General features: G+C 38.6%; 1 protein-coding gene and 1 pseudogene across 2 annotated transcripts in view; both read left to right on the forward strand.

Moving 5' to 3' along the window:
- The first annotated feature begins 2,787 nt into the window (after positions 1 to 2,787).
- The window catches only part of WARS2 (tryptophanyl tRNA synthetase 2, mitochondrial), a 115,077-nt gene continuing 91,926 nt past the window's right edge, over positions 2,788 to 25,938 (forward strand). For both annotated transcript variants that reach the window (XM_023222733.3, XM_023222734.3), the window contains exon 1: positions 2,788 to 2,899. In XM_023222733.3, coding sequence (XP_023078501.1) covers positions 2,810 to 2,899 — 90 coding nt within the window. In that variant the 5' untranslated portion in view covers positions 2,788 to 2,809. The remainder of the gene's footprint in view (positions 2,900 to 25,938) is intronic.
- Positions 15,869 to 16,659, forward strand: LOC111549584 (annotated as a pseudogene).

Consider the following 25,938-nt stretch of genomic DNA (forward strand, 5'->3'; position numbering starts at 1 on the left):
CTGTGTCACCCAGCGTGGAATGCAGTGGCTCGGTCTGGGCTCCCTGAAACCTCTGCCTCTCTGGTTCAAGCAACTCTCGTGTCTCAGCCTCCCAAGTAGCTGGAACTACAGGCGCACACCACCATGCCCGGATAATTTTTGTATTTTTCGTAGAGATGGGGTTTCACCATGTTGGCCAGGCTGGTCTGGAACTCCTGACCTCAAGAGATCTGCCCACCCTGGCCTCCCAAAGTGCTGGGATTACAGGTGTGAGCCACCATGCCCAGCCCATGATATATTTACACTTTTAAATGTTAACCATTTTGTATGAAAACATTTCAAAAGTGTATTACAGGTTTTTTCTTTAAACATACATTGAATAATATATCTTTCCCGGAGGAGTCACGGTTACCACTATTAAAAACTTACTAAAATAAGTTAAATATACTGAACTGAATATATTCCTCCTCTTAGAAGATGGTGAGCTTTATAGTCACACTTTCCCCAACATCAAAATGCTTACTGTGAAAAAGTACAAAAATAGACAGAACTGGTTCATTTTTAATACATCCTGTGTCTTTTCTGTTAACTTCCTTCCGGCTGTTAAAAGCATATCAATCGCTGACAATAAGCTGTGTAATTTGTTAAAATCCAATTTACTTGTAAAAGAGGTGCCTACTCTGCACAAGAGACGATTCTAGGTGCTGGGGGAGATGTTAGAAATATAAACTATAGTCCTTGTCCAAGAAGCAAGGCTGGCTGAGTGACACCTGAGAGTTACCAGGTGACAACCACGGTGCAAAACACAATTTATTACTTCTAACAAAGTCTAAAAATTGCAAATATTTTTGATTTTAAAAATCAGCATACTGAAGTTATCAAACTTGTGGTCTGAAAGTCCCACCTTTTTTAGTGGGACTATGTCTTGGAAACATGTCCCATGAAAATATTATTGGTCATGGGAGTCTGCAGATAAGACTAAGAACTACTTCTTGAAGAAATAAAGTAGGTATACCCTTTGACAGCTTTTGGTGCACCATAGTCTTATTGCTAGGTTTTATCTTACTATCTAGATGGCTAAGGATGTCAGAAATCTAACCTTGCTAATTGCTAGGCTCATATAATCTAATTAATAAAATATATGTTAAAAACTGTACTATAATGCTTTGCTCTATGTATGAGTAAAACATGTAGGGCATTTATTAAACTGCATTTTACGAGGGATAACATACATCCCCTTTCCCCTGGCAAGGTTTGTTTCCAAGGTCTCAGTAATATCACATTCTTTGGGTTCTACAACACCTCTTGGCTCCTTTATTTCCATCATCTGGCTGCTTTCATTCCACAAACTCTATCTGGTGGTCTCAAGGATTTCCTTGGTTTCAATTACCATCTGTTCTGTAGTTCATATCGCTTCTGAGCTTCAGACCCATGTATCTATTTAATGGGCACCACATTTTGGAAGTACTACAAGCACCTCAAATTTAACAGCCAAAACCAAACTGATGAGTTTTGTTGAAGGCTGTAACTTGATTTCCTAGTTTTTTTTTTTTTTTGCCTTCATTCCTTTTCTGCTCACTTCTAAATTACACCAATTATACTTCACCAGTACTTTGTATACCTACAAGATTATACTATATGGTTTTAATTTACTGTTTTGTCTTACCCTGGTAGATTTCAGCTCCTTTATAGGCATCTCTTATCTCCTACCTCTCCTTGGTAATTTTCAGTAGCTGGATGGATTATAACAAAACACATAAAGGAATCCTCATTAACTTCTTCCAGTTATACTTTTACTGAAACACTCGTAAATCTGTCTGGGCGATTTTTAGGTGAATTAACAGAAGCAGGAGAACTGTATTAAATTTTATCATAACCCCAAACAAAACAATTTCTTCCATCACGTATAACCTTCCTGCAGTCTTTCCTAGATTAGGTTGAAACACCACAGTCCTAACCACTCCTCCTCAAAACTTGGTGTTTGCTTCTTTAACACCTATTAAGTGTACATCATTTATTTATCCGATACTCTATTAGACTGTACACATCTTGAAGGCAAGATACGTCTTTCTCTGTACTTTCAGTGCCTGACACATTACGGTAGGGTTCAACAAAGTTCACAGGACGAATGAAATAAGGCCACATAAGCCCAGTGCGGTGGTGCATGCCTGTAATCCTAGCACTTTGGGAGGCCGAGGCAGATGGCTTGGCTTGAGCTCAGGAGTTTGAGAGGGCCTGGGCAATATGGTGAAACCCTGTCTCTACCAAAAATACAAAACTTAGCCGGGCGTGGTGGCGTACCCTTGTGGTCCCAGCTACTCAGGAGGCTGAGGCAGAACAGCTTGAGCCTGGGAGGCGGAGGTTTGCAGTGAGCCGAGATCGCGCCACTGCACTTCAGCCTGAGCGAGAGTGAGACCTTGTCTCAAAGAAAAAAAGGGAAATGAGGCCACATACCTCTAAAAAGACCACTTACATTGCCCTCTAAAAGAACTGGGCGTTCCTAAACAAACTTTTTTAAGGTTGCCTTCACAAAGCTAAGATCAGAAAGGCAGCCTACTTGACTTTCTTCCCAGTCTAAAGCGCTCCTACTAATAATCCCCAGAGATTCTCCTTCCAGGAAGGCTGCGCAGACACAGAACCCAGGGAAAATCACTAAAGCCCCACCCCGTTCCTGTCCCCACCTGCTCGGTAAAAACTGCACTCCGCCTGATAGCGGCTGCGCCGCGGAGCCTGGAGGCCCAGGCCTCGCCCAGCAAGCAGGAGTCGCGAGACTGGGATTGGCTCTCTGAACAGACGTCATTACGAAAATGACGGCTCCACCCATCTCAAGATGGCGCTGCACTCAATCCGGAAAGCGCGTGGGTGCTGGAGCTTCATCCGGGCACTTCATAAAGGATCCGCAGCTGCTCCCGCTCCCCAGGTAACCAAAGCCGGCCCTTCCCTCCGCGGCTTCCGACGCGCGAGGGTCTTCTCATCCCACTGCTCTCTATTTCTCTCCTCCCGCTTCTTAGGGAAAGTACGTGCCTTCTCTCCCCTAAGGTCTACTCGTCTATGACTGCCGGCCTACTCAGAGCGTAGTGACGTTGCAAGGATACGTGATGACGTAAAGGTCCCTTGGTGGAAAAAGCGCGCTGCTTCCTGACGTCGTGCGGCGGCCTCCAGTTCTGGGAGCGGAGCGCTGCCGCTGTTGCCGGGCAACGCGGTGAGGCTACCCTAGCTGTGATGTTTTCAGAGACAGGTTGTTTTAGAGACTGCTCTTCTTATCGTGGTCCTATTACTGTTTTTACCCTCCTTACCCTAACAACAAGCTAAGGGGCTATCGGAGAGGTTAGAGAAGTCTTGTTAGGCATTGGGCGGCTTAGGTCAGGGCAGCAGCTTGGCAGTGTGGTACTTGAGCAAGTGTCAGTGCTGCTTCCATTCTGGTTGCTTCTCGTGACTCCACAGCACTGCTGTATGTAGCAGGTGAAAGAGTGACCGCAAGCTGCCACAGAGTTCGTCCTGTCCTGCGCTTGGCAGCACTGCCGTTACCATTAATCTCGTCGTACGGAGACCATGTCACAGCCTGGTCTTACTGGAATTTGTCTTAAATATTTGGAATTTTACCCTCATAGCCAAAAAGTCAAGGGGAAAGGATACTCTTTCTGTTATTCAGGCTTTTACCAAACATCTTCCAAGTGCAGTCTCATGGCAAGCACTTTGACATACGATGTCTACGGGAGATATCTTCTGGAAACTAGAGGGAAAGGAGATAATGTGATAATGTAATTTCCTGGCGTCGTTTGCATATTCATTGCTATAATGCGTAGGTGTGAGGATATCACACCTATTGTAACTGATGTGTTGAGAGCTAGACTGGAAGGTAGCCCAGAGGTCAAGGGTTTGGTCTGCCATTTGATAGCTGTGTGAGGAGTCAATCTCTCTGAGACTTTTTTTTTTTCTTTTTATTCTCATATTGAGTGGAGGAAGAGTTGACTGATTGACATGTTAATGTTCCTTCAAGCTCTGGGAAATCTATAGTTCCATGATTATGAAGCCAAAACAAAGCCAATGAGAGTAATTATGGAAACCAAGATTTAAGTTCAACTTATTTTTCTAATCATGTCATAAATTTTTTGAACTTCCATTTTTTATTGATGTGAGCCTCACAAAATTCTTATAAGCTAATATATTAATATATTACCAGAAATCTCCTTGTCAACAAACAACTATTCAAATGTTACTTTAAATTTCAGCAGCAATGTTAGGCAAGACAATTAGATAAATTTATCAAAAATTAGATAAATTTATCAAGAATTCCTCTTCTTGAAATTTGAGGGTTTGATTCTGCAGAAGCAGAATTAGCTGATTATTTATAATTAATAGCACATTAACACCTGTGTTATCAAAGTAGCTAAGCCTTAGACCCAAACTTCCCCTTATTCCAAACTAAAGAATAGAGAATCAAAGAGAAAAAAGAAAAAAAGAAAAAAACTACAGCCTGCTAAAGACTGCCCAGGGAAGTTTAAGACACTAAGTCATTATAAATGCTAAAGAAAAAATTTCTTAAACCTCTGCTATTGTTGCAGTGGCATTTATGAATAGGGCTATTAAAGTTAATTATTAATCTAGATTGTTTCAAGATGTAGAATTTCCAGTACAGATGAATGTTTCTAAACCTTTAATTTAGCTTTGAGTAGAATAAGAATTAAATGTGAGAGTATTTTTTTAAAGTGTAAATCTACATATAATTTCAGTCATTGGAAATGATGGTTTGAAAAATTAATGTGGTCTTTCAAAAGACTAAGACTCAAAATTGTGTTCATAGTGTTATTACAGTGTTATGTTTATATGTAAGTGTTTATATAAACATATACGTAGAAAAAAAGACTGGAAGGGAACAAACTTTTTTAACTTTTTAATTTTGCTTTGGCCTTCCTAAATAGTGGGTTAAAAGTTATTTGTTTCCTTTCACAGCATTCCATATTTTTCGCATGTCTAAATTGAAGACACACTTTTTTATAACCAGAAAAAAGTTTTGAAATCATAAATCTTTATACAAATCTTTAGCCATTAATAGCATTTGTGATATTTTAGGTTTCTGGGGAAGATACTTGTCCCACAGTGCCATTATTAAAATGGCCTTAGAAAAGGACTACTAAAAATTTATGGCCACTTTTCCTGTATGTATCTTCTTTTTCTCTTGAAAAGCTTCCTTTGAAGTCAAAGGGATTTTGTGAACAGATGCAGAAATATGTGAAAGAGGCATTGGATTCTTAAACCAGATGCATTAGACATTTTTATGATATCTCATAACCTTTGTAGAAAACAAAGATTATTTTGCAAGACTATGGTATAATGGGAAAAAATGTATATTTATCATATGAATGGTTCTATCAAAAACCAAGAAATAGCCACGTTAGTTTTTATTAGCCTTGGCTGTGCACTTACTCCCTGAGGTGTGAAGCAATAGTGAATGAGCCATAGCAGTGCTATGTTAGAAACTCTTAACTAATAAAGTATTGTGATTCCTAGGTTGTTTTAATGGTTTTTAGTGTTTTCCTTTTTTAAAACAAAATCTTGGGTAAAAAGCTTAGCATAGGGCATTTTTGCTTATTTCAGATGCAGGCTTTTATCTCTCAAGGCCAGATGTAAACTGAAGTTGAAAATAAAAATTAGGGAGAAACAGGAATAACAGCACATCACTCCATACTCATTATGGGATGTCTACAATTTATATGAAAACGGTTTATTTTGCCAGGTGTTGCCTGACAGAAAACTGTTGAAATCTGACAAGATGAGCGTAGTCATAGAGTCAGAGGAATTAAGATTTGACATGTTCTGTTTAAATGTTGATGGTATTAGGTAAATTTAAGCCTGTCATCATTGGCCAAACACAGAATCCATACTTCTTTAAGAACCAAGTCATGATTGTGTTGTGCAAAGAGTGAAATACTGATGGTTAGATTTTTGCAAAAATATTTGTTATTCAGTTGAAGTATGATAAAGTGTCCACATTTTATTGCAGTTGAACATTCTTCATTATTAGCAGTTCCTAGCCTGGGTTTGGCCAGTATTCACATAATGTTCTTGCTGTTAACAATTGCCAAGTATAGCCATTAGATGAAGAATTATGCCTTTAAAAAAAGCATGGTTTAAAATTTTGGACCCTGTATTTAATTCTCACAAGTCTTAAATGTTTTTAATTTTAAAATAATTTTAGATTTACAGAGTTGCAAAATTAGTACAGAGAATTTCTGTGTACCCTTCACCAAGCTTTGTCTTGAATAATCATAATACAGTTATCAAAATCAAGAAATTAATATTGGTACAATAATAGTAATTTAGCTACAGACTTAGTTCAAATTTCACTAGATTTTCACTGTCCCTTTCCTTAGTCCAAAATCAAATCCAGGATCCTACATTGCATTTTGCTTTCATGTGTTTTCTAATCTATACATTTTCTCTTTCATGACCTTGGCACTTTTGAAGAGAACTGTCAGTTATTTTGTAGAATATCTCTCAGTTTAGGTTTGTCTGATTTTTCTTTGTGATTAGACTGAGGTTATGGATTTTTGGCAAGAATACCACGAAGAGATATTGTTCATAACAAGACCTTGAGACAGGTATTGCCACCTTATTTCAAACGTGAAGAAATAGTCTTTAGTTAGGTAACTTGCCCAATGTCACACAATGGTGGAATTAGGATGGTAAGATTTAATGTAGGCATTTCATTCCATATTTTGCAATTAGTATTTGTTACTGTAGGTTTCTGCATTGTTGATGACATTAAATTGGGGTAGTGTTCCCACTGTCTTTTAGCTTTTCTCTGCCATGTATTGTTCATGCAATATGCAACGTGAGCTAATCGGCATGGTATGTGTTCAAGAGCTACTACAACCATCTGGGAATTTTGCTAGTTGATTACTCTGCCAGTTTGGTGAGGTTACTTCATCTCTCATGGCAAATAAAGGTGTTGCATGGATCCACTAAAGCTCCTTTTAATCTCAGTCAGTGAGTCTGTTTGTTTAAAGTGTTCTTGTGGTTGGTTGCTTTTGTGAACTGACCTAGTTTATTATAAATAATAATAATATTTAAATTCTTTGCAAAATAGCTTTGAGCAGCTAATGAAAACTACTGATAGTACCTGTTGAAAATATAGAGGAAGGAAGAACTGTAGCTGAATGCTAAGGATTTATGCTAGCAGATAGTACGGCAGCCATGGCCTGGAAATGCTAAAGAGAGTGATGCTGCTGACCTCCAAATTCTTGCTCAGTGTATCTTTTGAATGACTGCAAGTTATAGAAGAGTTGTCTGCAGAATCTTCTGCAACTATATCTACACACACACACAGACAAATATATATATATTTTTTGTATAAATATATTTGTACAAATTTATTTATGTATGTATGTATGTATGTATGTATGTATGTATTTATTTAAACATCTATTGGCCAAGCACAGTGGCTGACACCTGTAATCCCAGCACTTTGGGAGGCCGAAGCCGGTGTATTTCTTGAGCTCAGGAATTTGAGACCAGCCTGGGCAACATAGTGAGACTTGTCTCTATAAAATATTCAAAAAATTAGCCGAGCTTAGTGGCATATGCATGTAGTCCTAGCTAGTCAGGAGACTGAGGTAAGAGAATCCCCTGAGCCCAGGAAGGCTGCAGTGAGCAGTGATTGTGCCACTGCACAGTTAAGATCCTGTCTGAAAAACAAAAAAGCCCCCCAAATCCATCTGTCTGTCTGCCTCTCTCTCTCTCTCTCTCTCTCTCTAATCTGTCTATCTCTATATTCCATGTCTTTTAGAAAAGGAACTAACAGCTAGTGCGTGCTATGTGCTAAAGCTTCATGGTATGTGTTACACATACTTTGTCTTATTTACTTCATACAACAATTTGTAAATATTATTCTTCCCATTTTATAAAAGAGGAAACTAAGGTTCAGAGAGTTTAGGTAATTTTCCCAAGTCACAGAGTAAGTAAATAGCAGTGACACAGTTCAAAGCTAGTCTTGCCTATGCTCCCACTTTACCAGTAGTCTTTTATCAAATGAAATCTTACATGAATCCCTGTTATATAAAACAGACAAAAGCAAAACTTTTCTGGTTTAAGAAGCAAAGGAGTATTTTTAGCCCTGCTTGTTTGATTTCCCTCTCCCCCATTACCCGCCCCACTCCACAATCCATGGGCTCCTGAGATGGTGCCACACAATTTTGGATTTCTTAAGATGTAGTTTGAAAAATACTGCAGCTTCCATAAATATTCAAGTAAGTTTGTTGATCAGGACCACATATGATGGATGGATTATTTTTAAGGAGCTGCACTGTAAATGAATGGTTTGAGAGTATTTACTTTGATGTGTATGTATTTTATAACTAAAAGACTGTATTCTATTGATCTTAAGCTACATGAGAGTACATGAGATAATAGCAGTCAGACAACTTCCTTTTCTTGCCTTCTTTCTTTTTTACAGCTTAACTTCTGCCTAACATGCTGATCTTTGTGCCCAAAGGTAATGCTTTGGATTCACTCTGTCACTGTTGTAACTAACCTAGCCTCTAGCCTCCTCACAGAGAACACTTATTCTCATTCTTTTCTTGACTCTATTCTACTGCCACCATTCAGGAGTTCAAGACTTTCTCTTCTGAAGATTACAATATGAGGCCTAAATCTTCCTCCTGAATTTCAACAGAGAAATTTACTCCTTTAGGGTAGACGCTGCTCAGCCACACTGTCAGACTCTAGATGCCGAGAGATAATTTATAGGTACAGAGATGATATGCTGACTCCAGCTTGAGTTAATTTAACTCTGCTCAGACATTTACAGTTTTCTCTCTCTACCATTTCTTAACAATATCCTATCTTTTTTTCTCCAGTTCAGAGGCTTCACAGATTTCCTTAACTTCTTTGCTTACTGAGCATAGCAAGGTCATTTATAGGTCTTCACACTGACCCATCACCTGAGTTCTGTTAGGTTTCTACTTATTAACCAAAATTCATCTGTAGCTTTCTTTTTTTCTTGCCATATAGTCTTCTGTTTTTTTCTAGAGCTACTCCTCCATTTCTAATTGAGAAAGTTCTAATTGAACTGACTTCTGGTTGGCTAAAGAACTGTTTTTTGTTTTTGTCTTTTTTTTTTTTTTTTTTTTTGCCCTTTTGCCTCCTAAAAAGCAGAGTGAAGCCAATCTGATTTTTAATTCATGGGTATTCTTACAACTGCGCCTTCTACATCCTTTGCATTCTTTGCGGATGCACCAAACAGCATGCAAGAATGTCAGTTTCTTCTTCACATTCTTATCTTCATGTTCTGACTGTGACTCACTGAGGATGGATCCCTGAATGACTTTGGTTAGGTTGCGTCTTATCCCATTTTCTTGAGATGATAGGTGTAGATTTTTCAGTAAGGTAGTTGAAAGTATAAAATAAAATAACATCTTTGTAAAACATTTTAAAGTGGAATCTATTCTCTTTAATAATATCCTATTTTAATACAGCATTTTGTAGTTTTCAGAATGCTTCACATTCTCGTTTACTCTTGAGTACAACATACAAAATTCCTCTATTTAGCCATCAAAAATTTTTACTCATTGATTAAACTTTTATTGTACCTTCCCATGTTTTTTAACCAGTTTTGCAATGATGATGAATATAAAGTAAATATCAGTGTTCTTTCAAGTTTTACTTCAGCGACTATTATCCTATTTGTACTAAAATTAGTTTAATGTTGAATTCATTTTTGGGCCCTGGTCTGATAGTATTGTGATAATTTCAGTTATTACTAAACATAATGGTAATGGAGGTGGTGATGATAATAGCAAACATTCATTGGATGCTTACTATGTGCCAAACATGGTTTTAAGTATTTGACATTCATTAACTTATTTAATCCTCATAACTCAATGAGGTAGGTGTTATTAGCCCCATTTTATAGATGGTGATGTTGGGAGGTTAGATAACTAACCTAAGGTTACATAGCTAGCAAGTGCCAGAACCAAAATGTAAACCCAGCTAGCCTGATTCCAAACCCTGTGCACTAACTACAATGATGATAAATTCTGAAACAAAGTACGCATGTTAATTTGCTGATAACTGCCTTGTAACTTTTAAATCTGTTCTATGAAAGCCACTTATATGTCTTGCCATGGTGATATATAGAGTAGAAATTATAAATCATCCTTTGTTGTTGCTATTCTTACAGTCTTGTTTGGCTCAATGAATTATGAGAAAGAAGCAAAGCTGTCTTGTAAATTTATCTCCATGTCTCTATTTGGCTACTACCACTAGGATTACCTTGTATAAAATAAGGGCTTTTAACACATGAGTCCCAAGGTGCATGTAGGAAGTTCTATTTATATACAGTCTATAGCTAAAAGGTCAACCTGCACAGAGCCCTGCAGGCAGAGGAGAAGTGGTGAGAGCTAAAGCTGATGGGTGACCAGGGGACCAGTATCTAGGGTCTAGTTGGGATTTATGGCTAGAGTGCTTTCTTCAAGAAGTAGCAGAAGTACAAAGTGGGGAATATGAAAATATATGAAAAGGTGGGGAATATGAAAATAGTGTTGTGGGCCATTTCTGCAAGGGGCAAGGAAGAATTTGATTCTAAAAGATTGTCCTTTGAAGGAGTTCTTAAAGAGGTCTATAATTCATTAATTATAGAGTATTAAGGTGAGTATATTAATATATTAGAATAATGATGGGGCTTTAAAATTAGCAATATTGAACAGAATTCATTTTATACATCAAACAAAGAGCTTCTCATGAACTTTTTGTCATACTCCTCATGAACAGAGACTTTGCATGGAGTGGTCAACTTTATTATATGAATAAAGCCTACTCTTTATTCACCATGTTACTTTGGACCCTTTTGGGAAGCAGGAGAATATAAAAGTGAAGGAAAATGGAGCTGTTTGCTCAAATCCCAGATTTGGATTCCTGTCCTCCCATGGGGAGAATGCTCTGAGCAACCAGTTCATAAATTTGCTGGAAGAGAGAAGAGGCCTCTTGGGCTGAGGGTGAGTGTGCAGTGCGAAGTTGGAGTCCCAAGGGAGATGTTAAGGACCAGACTGTGTGGAACCCTTACCAGTCAGGGGGAGAGAGCCAGATTGGCCCCCCGACTATGGCTACTAGTTACCTGGCAAACTTTGGCTTTTCCCATGGCTGGCAACCTTCCAGCTACTCCCATGCCACTAAGCTATGAGACATCCAGACTCAATAACTTATTAGAGACCCAAGTTCATAGGGGATAAACATTCACACAAACATTGTACTAAGTTGACTGGCTCTTCATTAAGAGGAAGTGTGGGAAAATAGATCATACATGACTATTTGGATCAGCCAGGCCTGGCTCTACCACCACATTTTAAATGTGATTCCAGGCAGTTTTTTGACCTCACTAACCCTCAGTTGTCTCATGTACGACATGTTAATAATACTCCTTGCATTGTGGGAATTTTATGTAGATTTGAAATCCTACCATATATAAAGTTCCTTGGCTACCGCACAGCACCTGGTAGGTCCTCCCTGCTTGATGATGACTTCTTCAATAATATATAATTCTATCCAGCAACCTTTCTCTTTTTTATCACTCTTAATAGGATTTTTCCCATTGCCATACTATTCTTCTCCCTCTACCACAACCCCCAAATCAGTCTGACTATGTTAATCTCCCAAAAGCAGAGTTCTAATTATGTTCCCTTGCTGAGAAGCCTGTGGGGGTTTCTGATAAAGTCCAGACTTCCCACACAACGTTTAAAACTTTGCACAGTCCAGATCCAAAATACCTCTGTAGACCATTGCTATCTTACATAGATCCTTTGCCCTAGAGTTCACAAAATTTCCAAGTTTCTTCAGAGCGACTCCCTTTTACTTCCTTGTTAATGCCATTACCTCTTCTTGGAAAGGCCTTTCTTCCTATCCTTATCTGTCTTTATTCTATCATTCTTTAAAAACAAAACAGAAATAGGTACAGCTTTCTGCAGTATCAATTATACCACAATGAAGTGTTTTAAAACAAACAGCAACAAAAAAAATCTCATATATAGGTTCTAAAAACTTTGTTCTGAAGCTGGAAATGATTGCTTCCATTTTGAAATTTTATAGGACATTGTATCTTTCTTACAGAAAAAAATACATCCTTTATATTCTGTCTTTGTGTATAGGCATTTGCTTCAAGATAGATGGAAGAGCATGCTCTTTTTCATTTAGACCTTTTGTGAATACCTCAGCAGAAAACAGTTTAGTGTGCACCATACCACAGGTACAGCATAGGTTGCTACTCAACAGGCAGACCTCCCCAGGCAGTATGTTTCTAGAGGCCACCACCAGTCATGAAAGACAGGAAGATTGGAAGATTCTTCGTGTTGAGCCCTGGCTGTGATAACTATGTGTGTGAGAAAATGAGTTATTATAATAATAAAGATTTAATTCTTAAATCTTTGGCATAATAACTCCTATTACAGAAGGAGCTCAATAAGTATTTAATGAGTGAATGAATTCAGTGAAAAAAAATCAATGAGACAACACGTGAGACAGTGCATGGCATTGTCATCAAGGAGATTGTTGAACTTAAACCATACATTTTTGTGTGCATTTTTATTTTTTTAATTACAAAAGATGTGTAATGTTTGCTGCAGTTAATACGTGATCTTATTGCCCCAAGTATCCATATGTTTATAAATGATTGGAAGGTCATACCAATCATTTAGAGAAAATTTATTTCAACAGTTTTCTCTAAGAGGGTATGAATTTCAAACTTCTTGCTTAACTGACTTTTATTGCCACTCTGGCCCTAATAGTATTTTTCACAGGTACCACTAATTATACTAGGGTTTGCCACCTCTTTATATTATACTGAGGTTTGTTACATTTGTATATAGAAAAGTGTAGACATACTCAGGATTAAGATGAAAAGATTTTATTTTAAGTATGGTTTTGCCTCAAAGGACTGTCTAGTTCATAAATGTGCCATATTATCTATACAACCACTGATGTGGTATTTGCTTTTATAATCAAGAGTATACTTTCTTCCACTTACAAAGTAAATAAAAAGCTCATTGATTGTATTGACATTGCCTTTTTTTTTGTTTTTCCCCATTTACCTACCTTAAGCCCCGTTTAAGCAGCCTGTCAAACCATGCCTAGCAGTTTTGCTCTGTAGATCTTGGTATGCCCTGCATAGATCGAGAAAACAGCCCTAGGTCTCACTGCACCTTTACACGATATAGACAGGCCATTTGTAAGCTAATGCAACTTCATTTTTCTTTGCACCTTGATAAATGCAGAGAAATGTGATTCAAACAGATTTTATATCTATATAACCAAGGTTTTGCAAAGAATTTATATTTTCTTCTTTTAAAGTGGCCAGTGATATTATAGTAGTTGGTCAGGAAAACTTTATTGCAATGCTTGGTAACCAAATTGTCATTACATGTTTAATAAAACCTTAAATCGTGCTATATTATATTTGTTAGAGAGAATGGGATTTTTTTTTTTTTTTTTTTTTTGAGATAGAGTATTGCTCTGTTGCCCAGGCTGGAGTGCAGTGGTGCAGTCAGAGCTCACTGCAGCCTTGATGTCCTGGACTCAAGTGATCCTCCTTGTGATACTCACCTTCCTGCGTAGCTGGGACTACAGACACAGGCCACCACATTTGACTAATTTTTTTGTTTTTTATTAAACGCAAGGTCTCACTATGCTGTCTAGTCTGATCTCAAGCTCCTGGGCTCAAATGGTTCTCCTGCCTCAGCCTCCCAAAGTGTTGAGATTACAGGTGTGAGCTACTCTGCCTGGCCAAGAGGACAGGTTTGGTTGCAGCATGTATCTGGTAAATCTATGTCTAACTGTATTCAGGCTGCTATAACAAAATACCATAGACTGGGTATCATAAACAACAGGCATTTATTTGTCACAGTTCTGGAGGCTGGGAAGTCCAAAGATCAAGGTGCTGACACATTCCATGTCTGGTGATGGCTTCCTTCCTGGTTCATTCTCTGAGATCTTTTTTATGAGGGCGCTGATCACCTCCCAAAAGCCCCACCTTCTAATGCCATTACATTGGGAATTAGGTTCCAACGTATGAATTTTGGGAGGACACAAACATTCTCTTGCAGTCTGTGACTACAGTGGCCAGACACCTTGTAAAATCCAGAACCAGTTATACTTTATAACCATAAATCTTTAAAGTGTCTTTGAAATTTCAGTGTTTCAGCATCCACCTGACATCTCCTGCACTGTTTCTCACATTCTAAAATAGAACAAAACTTCTTTAGCAGACCACATTCCCTTAATTTTGACTGAAAATATATTAACATATCTATGACTAAAATAGAGACACAGTTTGCCCTCTTGTCTTTCTTTTCCATCTAGCTAGCAGGGTTTTTGGTCAGGCTTCCATTATACCTGTCTTTTGGAAAGTCAGATGCTTACCTTTAGACCAACCATGTGGATATAGGGTCAGCCAGTTTCCATTTTGACCACAAGTTAGAAGGAATGGGGAATGAGAGGGGTGGCTGTTCAAAAAGGAGTAACAAAGCCATGACCACTGATGGGATTACTGTCAGCTGAATACCATTTAAATTGCATTTTCTACAGGGAGATCATTAAGAATAAAGCATGTACATTGCATGGGTGGGGGGATGGGAGTGGGTGGGTGGCAGGGAATGTTAAATCAAGCTTTTTTAAACTTCTCTCAGTTCAAACCCTGGGGAAGAGACCAGAGTTGAGGAATTAAAAAAGGGAGACAGAGATGGCAGAAGAATCATTAGAGTGTAGATCTAAGGATTCCAAGGGGGTAGAGAATGTCAAGAAGAAGAAATGAAGAGCAAGATAGTGACATGGTAAGATAAAGACTAAAAATTATCCATTAGAATTTAACCTATAATCCCAGCACTTTGGGAGGCTGAGGTGGGTGGATCACCTGAGGAGTTTGAGACAAGCCTGGCCAACATAGTGAAACACCATCTCTACTAAAAATACAAAAATTACAGGCCAGTGGTTGTGGGTGCCTATAATCCCAGGGGTAGGAGAATAGCTTGAACCTAGGAGGTGGAGGTTGCGGTGAGCCAAGATCGCACCACTGCACTCCAGCCTGGGCAACAGAGCAAGACTCCATCTCAAAAAACAAAATTAAAAAAAAAAGAATTTACAGTCGGTATTATCACTAAAGACATTAGCAACAAAAGCTTTAGAAGAGTTATTCGTGAAGAAGTTCAGTTACAATGAGAGAAAAGGTGAGAAAGTGAGTATTGCTCTTTTGAAGATCCTGATTGAGAAGGGAGTGAGCAGGCGAAGGGAGCTATAAAGAATGGCCTTACCAAAAATTTTCTTGAAGATAAGGTCTTTTGGGATGAAAGAAACTTGAACGTGACTGTTAGAGCAAGTAAAGATGGGGAGATTGACGATACAGGAAAGAGATGGAGAGAAATGGGAAAAAATTTGTCCAGAGCAAATGATTGAACACCAGCAGAGTGGGAGAAAGGTAGAGGTAGGTGTGGGTCTAGGTAAGTTTGCTGAGAATGGCATGGGAAATCAAGGAGCTCCAAACCCTGCTGAGCATCATTCTCTCAGATGGCTTTAGTCCTGAGGTGATGGTATAGGTTAGTGGGTTTGTATATGGATTCTGCAATCAGTCTCCTTGCATTCAAACAAAAGTTCTTCCATTCAATAAATGGGTATCCTTGGGCAAGTTACTGAGCCTCTCTGTACCTCATTTTCATTTATAACATGGAGAAGAACATCGAGATAAAAGCTTGAGCTAGCCTGCCAGGATTTGGAGCTAGTAAGCTCTACTGCTTACTGGCAGTGTGACCTTGTGAGGTCACTTGATTTTTCTGTGCCTTAATTTTTTTTCATCCGTAAAACAGAGACCATAATAGTATATACCTCAGTTTTTGGCTCTCTGAGCAGTACCATGGCGGTTGGCAAGAACAAGTGCCTTATAAAAGGCGACAAAAAGGGAGCCAAGAAGAAAGTGGTTGGTCCATTTTCTAAGAAGGATTGGTATGATGTGAAAGCACTTGCTATGTTCAATATAAGAAATATTGGAAAGATGCTAGTCAGCAGGACCCAAGGAATCAAAATTGCATCTGATGGCTTCAAGGGTTGTGTGTTTGAAGTGAGTCTTATTGATTTGCAGAATGATGAAGTTGCATTTAGAAAATTCAAGCTAATTACTGAAGACGTTCAGGGCAAAAACTGCCTAACATCCATGGCATAGATCTTACCTGAGACAAAATGTGTTCCATGGTCAAAAAATGGCAGACAATGATTGAAGCTCACATTGATGTCAAGACTACTGATGGTTACTTGCTTCATTTGTTCTGTGTTGGTTTCACTAAAAAATGCAACAATCAGATACGGAAGACCTCTTATGCTCAGCACCAACAGGTCCTCCAAATCCGGAAGAAGATGGTGGAAATCATGACCTGAGAGGTGCAGACAAATGACTTGAAATAAGTGGTCAATAAATTGATTCCAGACAGTAATGGAAAAGACATAGAAAAGGCTTGCCAATCTATTTATCCTCTCTATGATGTCTTCGTTAGAAAAGGAAAAATGCTGAAGAAGCCCAAGTTTGAATTGGGAAAACTTATGGAGCTTCATGGTGAAGGTAGCAGTTTTGGAAAAGTCACTGGGGACAAGACAGGTGCTAAAGTTGAACGAACTGCTGTATATGAACCACCAGTCCAAGAATCTGTTTGAAGTTCAGACTTATCTTTTTTTTTTTTTTTTTTTCCTTTTTGTGGAGAATGGGGTCTTGCTGTATTACCCAGGCAGGTCTCGAACCTCGAACTCCTGGGCTCAAGCTATCCTCCTGCCTCTGCCTCCCTGAGAGCTGGGATTACAGGCGTGAGCCACCGTGCCCGGCCTGAAGTTCAGACTTATAATAGTGGCAAATAAAAAGTCCTCTATTTGTGGAAAAAAAAAAAAAAAAAACAAATAGTATCTACCTCAGAGTGTTACCATGAGTGTGAGAATTCAATGAGTTAATATTTTGTAACTATGCAGAACAGTGCTAGGCACACTGTAGGTATTATGTAGGTTTTTAAAAAGGGTTTTTAAAGCAGGGTTGAGAGCCTAATTGAAATTGGAAATTGCAAATTAGATTTGGAACAAAATTCTGCATTATTTTGAGATTTTTTTTTCCCCCCAAAACTGCTCAGCTAGTAAGGGGTATAAGTGAAGAATGAGTTCTTTACCCTTGATCCACGATTGGAGTTTTTGTCTTGGCTATTGGTACACTGTGGCAAGGGGAGCTGAGGTTGCTCGGGAGAACATAGTCCAAGTGATGACCTTGGGGCCAGGCTGGGTAGGGAAGAAGAGAAGACAGGTAGGGAGTGCTGTATCAGCAAAAAATGGAAAAACCAAAGGCTGTGATTTCTAAATAAGCTTGAAGAGCACATATACTGGGAATTAGAGAATGAAAGAGTTAAAAGAAGGTTACAGACTGAGTAGAATATTGACATTTATGATTTCAAAAATGGAGAAATGCTGTGTAATGGCAAGGCCCAGGGTATAACATGGGAATAAAGGATTGAGGTTGAGGAGATCCAACAAATGTATTGAATGCTAGTGTATTGGATGGGTAGTCTACCTGATAATTGAACTCTCTTGGAGAATAGAATCTGAGGCAGAGAGACAGCCAGCTTCCTAATCCTTTAATCAGTTTAGAAGAGTATTCAAGAGGTGGAAAGATAAATAGAAGAGTATTCAGGAGGTGGAAAGATAACAACAGAGGCCTGAATAAGTGTAAATATCTACTCTTCTCTCGTTTATGTAGTCATGTAAAACTTTTTGGACCCATTGTCCCCTGAATGATTAAAAGACCCTGTTCAGTGGAGGATTATTTGAATATGTCACCTGGTGAATTCTGTCCTCATCTCTAATTCATGAGAGTTATAAAGTTGTGAGTATTTTATAGTTGATTAAACAAGTATTTAGTGAATACTTATTATGTGGTAGGTATTGGAGATAGACCAGTGAAAAACAGAAATCTTAAATTCCAGTAGGAGAGACAGACAACAAGTAATTAAGATATATAGTATGTTAGATAATAGTGATATGGAGAATAAAACAAAGCAGGAATCAGGAGGTGGGGAGCCAAAGGGTATCACAGCTGTAAATTGGGTGGTCAGCAGAGGCCTCTAAGAAGGTGACTTTAAATGGAAGACCTGAAGGTGGTGAGAACATGTACAAAGTAGATATCTGAGGGAAGAGGATACGAGGAAGAGGAAAGAAGAATGGAAAAGCCACGAGGTGGGGGCTAAACTGTCATGTCTGAAGACCAGCATAGAAGCCAGTATGGCTGCAGGAGAGTGAGCATTTTCTGTAACAAATACTATATAGCACTTACTATGTGTTGGATACTTTTCTAAATACTTCACAAGTATTAACTCATTTAATTGTTATAACAACCCTATAAGACGGTACAGATGAGGATCTGTGAAACAGATGTTAAGTAACTTGCCACACAAGCAACAGAATGCACACAGCTAACAAGGGTGAAGAGCCAGGACCTTAACCTTGGAGTAGTTTGCATTATGCTGTTCATTATAGTAATAATATACGAAGTCAGATGGCTAATAGGAGGGTGGACATGGGGAGGTCAGTTGTATAGAACCTTAGAATAAATTTTAAAGACTTTGACTTTTTCTGGCATTAAATTGGGAAGTCATGGGAAGGTTTTGTGTGGGAGAATAGCGTGATATGATGTAAGTTTTAAAGTCTCACTCTGGTTATCATGTTAAAAATAGAATATAGAGGAACAAGAGTAGAAGCAAGGAGACCAGGTAAGATGCTACAGGATTCAAGAAAGAGATGATGGTGGCTTGGACTAGGGTGAGTGGTGAAGATGGTTTCATGAGGCGTGATCAGGTTCTGGATATTTATTTTATTTTTGTATTTTATTTCATGTCATTTCATTTCATTCCATTTTTTGAGACAGAGCCTCACTCTGTCACCCAGGCTGGAGTGCAGTGGTGCTATCTCGGCTCACTGCAAACTCCACCTCCTGGGCTCAAGCAATTCTCCTGCCTCCGCCTCCCAAGTAGCTGGGACTACAGGAGCGCGCCATGCCAGACTAATTTTTGTATTTTTAGTAGAGACAGGGTTTCACTGTGTTGGTCAGGCTGGTCTCGAAATCCTGAGTTCAAGTGATCTGCCCACCTTGGCCTCCCAAAGCATTGGGATTACAGGCATGAGCCACCACACCCGGCAATGGATATTTATTTTAAAGCTAGAGCAAATAAGATTTTCTGACTGATTAGATGGAAGATGAAAGAAACAAAAGAGGCAATGATGATTCTAAAGTTTCTGGCCAGAGCAACTGAAAGAATGAATTTGCAATTTACTGAGATAGAAAATAATGCAACAGTAACAAGATTTTGGGAGGGAAGATCAGGGGTTATCAGGAGTTAAGTTTTAGGCAAATTGAGTTTAGATGCTTTGTGAACATCTAAGTGGAAATGTCAGGTAGGCAGTTACACATGTGAGAGCAAAGCTTAGGGGAGAGGTATAGGTGGAGATGTACATTGGAGAGTCCTCTGTATAGACTGTGCTGAAAGCCTTGAGATAGGGTGTGATTATCTGTGCAGCAGGTTTAGAAAGAGAAGAGAAGAGAAGAGAGGAGTGGAGGGGAAGGACGGGAGGGGAGGGTGGGAGGGGAGGAGTGGTTTGAGTACTGAGCCTGTGAACATTCCAACATTAAGAGGCTGGGATGATGAGAACCAGACAAGATCTATTATCCAGATAAGTATAAGTTAAGTAGGAAGTGGTAACATGCTGGAAGCCAAGTTAGGAAAATGTTTTATAGACTAACATTAACGTGTGTGTGTGCGCGCATGCACACAAGTGCATGCTCTTGCACACAGTCAAAAACACCCTCCCCCCAACACTCACATGTCTTATATGTAGACGGAATGATGAGGGGTATCAACTACTTTTCTTCATTAATTACCGTAGTCTCTACTTGCAGGCAGATTTAATTGGGAAGCCAAATTATTAAGTAAGATAGCTTGATGGGTATGGAATCAGAGCAAAGGGAGTTCACTGAAGCACCTTGTTGGCTAAGGTAATCAAGCTATCATTATCCAAAGATCCATCTCCAGTATGGGACACACCTGTTCCTTGGGCAACATATTGCTGGCCTGTGCCATAGTGCCAACTCACTTGGGCAGTTCTTTAAAACCCAAGGCCAAAGTTTTCCCGGTAGAGCTTCTTTTTTAAAGCTTCCACCCCTCAAGGGGACATATTCTTTCTTTAGATATGTTAATGTGCCTCATTTTGTTTCTCTAAGTGTATTAAGTCTTGTCCTCAGAGTTCTTACGCTTTTCGAGGGGGGAGGGTGGGTTCACTATTTCCTTTGATTAAAATGTTGACCTTCTATCTTGAAAAATGTGTATATGCATTCTCAAAACTGATACAGTTTCACAAGTTCATAAACCCAAGTTAAGAACTCCTACATTTTTTTCCTATCCTCAGAGAGCTGATTTTTTCTTCTCAATTTCTTACTATTCTTTTTTTTTCTCCCTCACCCTCCTTGCATCCATTTCCCCAATTCCCCAGAGTCCATTCTGTCATTCTTATGCCATTATGTCTTCATAGTTTAGCTACCACTTGTGAGAACATACTGTGTTTGATTTTCCCATTCATGAGTTACTTCACTTAGAAGAGTTGTCTCCAACTTCATCCAGGTTGATGTGAATGCCATTATTTAATTCCTTTTTATGGCTGAGTAGTATTCCATGGTATATATACCACATTTTCTTTACCCACTTGGTTGATGGGCATTTAAGCTGGTTCCATATTTTTGCGATTGTGAATTGTGCTGCTGTAAACATGTACGCCTACATGTCTTTTTCATAAAAATGACTTCTTTTCCTCTGGGCAGATATCCAGTAGTGGCATTGCTGGATCAAATGGTAGTTCTGCTTTTAATTCTTTAAGGAATCTTCATAGTGTATTCCATAGTGGTTGTACTAGTTTACATTCCCACCAGCAGTGTAAAACTGTTCTTTTAGTTTACATCTATTACTTTTTGATTTTTAAATTATGGCCATTCTTGCAGGAGTAAGGTGGTATCACATTGTGGTTTTGATTTGCATTTCCCTGATAATTAGTAATTTTTATTTTAGCGTTTTTCCATGTGATTATGGCCATTTGTATATCTTCTTTTGAGAATTGTCTATTCATGTCCTTAGCCCACTTTTTGATGGGATTGATTTCTTTTTTCTTGCTGATTTGCTTGAGTTCTTTGTAGATTCTGGATATTAGTCCTTTGTCAGGTAAATAGATTCTGAAGATTTTCTTCCATACTGTGAGTTGTCTGTTTACTCTGCTGATTATTGCTTTTGCTGTGTAGGCACTTTTTAGTTTAATTAAGTCCCATCTATTTATCTTGGTTTTTGTTGCATTTGCTTTTGGGCACTTGCTCATGAATTCTTTGCCTAGACCAATATCTAGGAGAATTTTTCTGATGCTATCTCCTAGAATTTTTAGGTTTCAGGTCTCAGATTTAAGTCTTTGATCAATCTTGAGTTGATTTTTGTAAAAGGTGAGAGGTGAGGATCCAGTTTCATTATTCTACATGTGGCTTGCCAATTATCCCAGCACCATTTGTTGAATAGGGTGTCCTTTCCTCACTTTATGTTTTTATTTGCTTTCTCGAAGATCAGTTGGCTGTAAGTATTTAGCTTTATTTCTGGGTTCTCTATTCCATTCCATTGTACTACGTGCCTGTTTTTATATTAGTACTATGCTGTTTTGGTAATTCTAACCTTGTAGTAGTTTGAAGTTGGGTAATGTGATGCCTCCAGATTTGTTCTTTTTGCCTGGTCTTACTTTGGCTATGTGGGCTCTTTTTTTGTTATATAAGAATTTTAGGATTGTTTTTTCTAGTTCTATGAAGAGTGTTGGTGATATTTTGTTGGGAATTGCATTGAAGTTATAGATCGCTTTTGGCAGTATGGTCATTTTTACTATATTGATTCTACCCATTCATGAATATGGGATGTGTTTCCATTTGTTTGTGTCATCTCTGATTTCCTTCAGCAGTATTTCATCATTTTCCTTGTAGAGATCTTTCACCTCTTAGGGTTAGGTATATTCCTAAGAATTTTATTTTATTTTATTGCAGCTGTTGTAAAAGGGGTTGAATTCTTGATTTGATTCTCAGCTTGATTGCTATTGGTGTATAGCAGTGCTACTGATTTATTACATTGATTTTGTATCTGAAACTTTCCTGAATTGATTTATTAGATCTAGGACCTTTTTGGATGAGTCTTTTTTTTTTAATTTTTTTAAATTATACTTTAAGTTCTAGGGTACATGTGCACAACGTGCAGGTTTGTTACATATATATACTTGTGCCATGTTGGTGTGCTGCACCCATCAACTCGTCGGCACCCATCAACTCATCATTTACATGAAGTATAACTCCCAATGCAATCCCTTCCGCCTCCCCCCTCCCCATCATAGGCCCCGGTGTGTGATGTTCCCCTTCCCGAGTCCAAGTGATCTCATTGTTCAGTTCCCACCTATGAGTGAGAACATGCGGTGTTTGGTTTTCTGTTCTTGTGATAGTTTGCTAAGAATGATGGTTTCCAGCTGCATGCATGTCCCTACAAAGGACACAAACTCATCCTTTTTTATGGCTGCATAGTATTCCATGGTGTATATGTGCCACATTTTCTTAATCCAGTCTGTCACTGATGGACATTTGGGTTGATTCCAAGTCTTTGCTATTGTGAATAGCGCCGCAATGAACATATGTGTGCATGTGTCTTTATAGCAGCATGATTTATAATCCTTTGGGTATATACCCAGTAATGGGATGGCTGGGTCATATGGTACTTCTAGTTCTAGATCCTTGAGGAATCGCCATACTGTTTTCCATAATGGTTGAACTAATTTACAGTCCCACCAACAGTGTAAAAGAGTTCCTATTTCTCTACATCCTCTCCAGCACCTGTTGTTTCCTGACTTTTTAATGATTGCCATTGTGACTGGTGTGAGATGATATCTCATTGTGGTTTTGATTTGCATTTCTCTGATGGCCAGTGATGACGAGCATTTTTTCATGTGTCTGTTGGCTGTATGCATGTCTTCTTTTGAGAAATGTCTGTTCATATCCTTTGCCCACTTTTTGATGGGGTTGTTTTTTCTTGTATATTTGTTTGAGTTCTTTGTAGGTTCTGGATATTAGCCCTTTGTCAGATGAGTAGATTGCAAAAATTTTCTCCCATTCTATAGGTTGCCTGTTCACTCTGGTGGTAGTTTCTTTTGCTGTGCAGAAGCTCTTTAGTTTAATTAGATCCCATTTGTCAATTTTGGCTTTTGTTGCCGTTGCTTTTGGTATTTTAGACATGAAGTCCTTGTGCATGCCTATGTCCTGAATGGTATTACCTAGGTTTTCTTCTAGGGTTTTTATGGTATTAGGTCTAACATTTAAGTCTCTAATCCATCTTCAATTAATTTTCGTATAAGGAGTAAGGAAAGGATCCAGTTTCAACTTTCTACTTATGGCTAGCCAATTTTCCCAGCACCATTTATTAAATAGGGAATCCTTTCCCCATTTCTTGTTTTTGTCAGGTTTGTCAAAGATCAGATGGCTGTAGATGTGTGGTATTATTTCTGAGGGCTCTGTTCTGTTCCATTGGTCTATATCTCTGTTTTGGTACCAGTACCATGCTGTTTTGGTTACTGTAGCCTTGTAGGATAGTTTGAAGTCAGGTAGCGTGATGCCTCCAGCTTTGTTCTTTTGACTTAGGATTGTCTTGGCAATGCGGGCTCTTTTTTGGTTCCATATGTACTTTAAAGCAGTTTTTTCCAATTCTGTGAAGAAACTCATTGGTAGCTTTATGGGGATGGCATTGAATCTATAAATTACCTTGGGTAGTATGACTATTTTCACGATATTGATTCTTCCTATCCTTGAGCATGGTATGTTCTTCCATTTGTTTGTGTCCTCTTTGATTTCACTGAGCAGTGGTTTGTAGTTCTCCTTGAAGAGGTCCTTTACATCCCTTGTAAGTTGGATTCCTAGGTATTTTATTCTCTTGGAAGCAATTGTGAATGGAAGTTCATTCATGATTTGGCTCTCTGTTTGTTCATTACTGGTGTATAAGAATGCTTGTGATTTTTGCACATTAATTTTGTGTCCTGAGACTTTGCTGAAGTTGCTTATCAGCTTAAGGAGATTTTGGGCTGAGATGATGGGGTTTTCTAAATATACAATCATGTCATCTGCAAACAGGGACAATTTGACTTCTTCTTTTCCTAATTGAATACCCTTGATTTCTTTCTCTTGCCTGATTGCCCTAGCCAGAACTTCCAACACTATGTTGAATAGGAGTGGTGAGAGAGGGCATCCCTGTTTTGTGCCAGTTTTCAAAGGGAATGCTTCCAGTTTTTGCCCATTCAGTATGATATTGGCTGTGGGTTTGTCACAAATAGCTCTTACTATTTTGAGATACATTCCATCAGTACCTAGTTTATTGAGAGTTTTTTGCATGAAGGGCTGTTGAATTTTGTCAAAGGCCTTTTCTGCATCTATTGAGATAATGATGTGGTTTTTGTCTTTGGTTCTGTTTATTTGCTGGATTACGTTTATTGATTTGCGTATGTTGAACCAGCCTTGCATCCCAGGGATGAAGCCCACTTGATCATGGTGGATAAGCTTTTTGATGTGCTGCTGGATTTGGTTTGCCAGTATTTTATTGAGGATTTTTGTATCGATGTTCATCAGGGATATTGGTCTGAAATTCTCTTTTTTTGTTGTGTCTCTGCCAGGTTTTGGTATCAGGATGATGTTGGCCTCATAAAATGAATTAGGGAGGATTCCCTCTTTTTCTATTGATTGGAATAGTTTCAGAAGGAATGGTACCAGCTCCTCCTTGTACCTCTGGTAGAATTCAGCTGTGAATCCATCTGGTCCTGGACTTTTTTTTGGTTGGTAGGCTCTTAATTATTGCCTCAATTTCAGAGGTTGCTATTGGTCTATTCAGGGATTCAACTTCTTCCTGGTTTAGTCTTGGGAGAGTGTAATTGTCCAGGAAATTATCCATTTTTCTAGATTTTCTAGTTTATTTGCGTAGAGGTGTTTATAGTATTCTCTGATGGTAGTTTGTATTTCTGTGGAGTCAGTGGTTATATCCCCTTTATCTTTTTTTATTGCATCTATTTGATTCTTCTCTCTTTTCTTCTTTATTAGTCTTGGTAGCGGTCTATCAATTTTGTTGATCTTTTCAAAAAACCAACTCCTGGATTCATTGATTTTTTGAAGGGTTTTTTGTGTCTCTATCTCCTTCAGTTCTGCTCTGATCTTAGTTATTTCTTGCCTTCTGCTAGCTTTTGAATGTGTTTGCTCTTGCTTCTCTAGTTCTTTTAATTGTGATGTTAGAGTGTCAGTTTTTGATCTTTCCAGCTTTCTCTTGTGAGCATTTAGTGCTATAAATTTCCCTCTACACACTGCTTTAAATGTGTCCCAGAGATTCTGGTATGTTGTATCTTTGTTCTCATTGGTTTCAAAGAACATCTTTATTTCTGCTTTCATTTCGTTATGTACCCAGTAGTCATTCAGGAGCAGGTTGTTCAGTTTCCGTGTAGTTGAGCGGTTTTGATTGAGTTTCTTAGTCCTGAGTTCTAGTTTGATTGCACTGTGGTCTGAGAGACAGTTTGTTATAATTTCTGTTCTTTTACATTTGCTGAGGAGTGCTTTACTTCCAATTTTGTGGTCAGTTTTGGAATAAGTGTGATGTGGTGCTGAGAAGAATGTATATTCTGTTGATTTGGGGTGGAGAGTTCTGTAGATGTCTATTAGGTCCGCTTGGTGCAGATTTGAGTTCAATTCCTGGATATCCTTGTTAACTTTCTGTCTCGTTGATCTGTCTAATGTTGAGAGTGGAGTGTTGAAGTCTCCCATTATTATTGTATGGGAGTCTAAGTCTCTTTGTAAGTCTCTAAGGACTTGCTTTATGAATCTGG

Source organism: Piliocolobus tephrosceles, chromosome 1 (genome assembly GCF_002776525.5).
Source record: "Piliocolobus tephrosceles isolate RC106 chromosome 1, ASM277652v3, whole genome shotgun sequence".
Classification (NCBI taxonomy): domain Eukaryota; kingdom Metazoa; phylum Chordata; class Mammalia; order Primates; family Cercopithecidae; genus Piliocolobus; species Piliocolobus tephrosceles.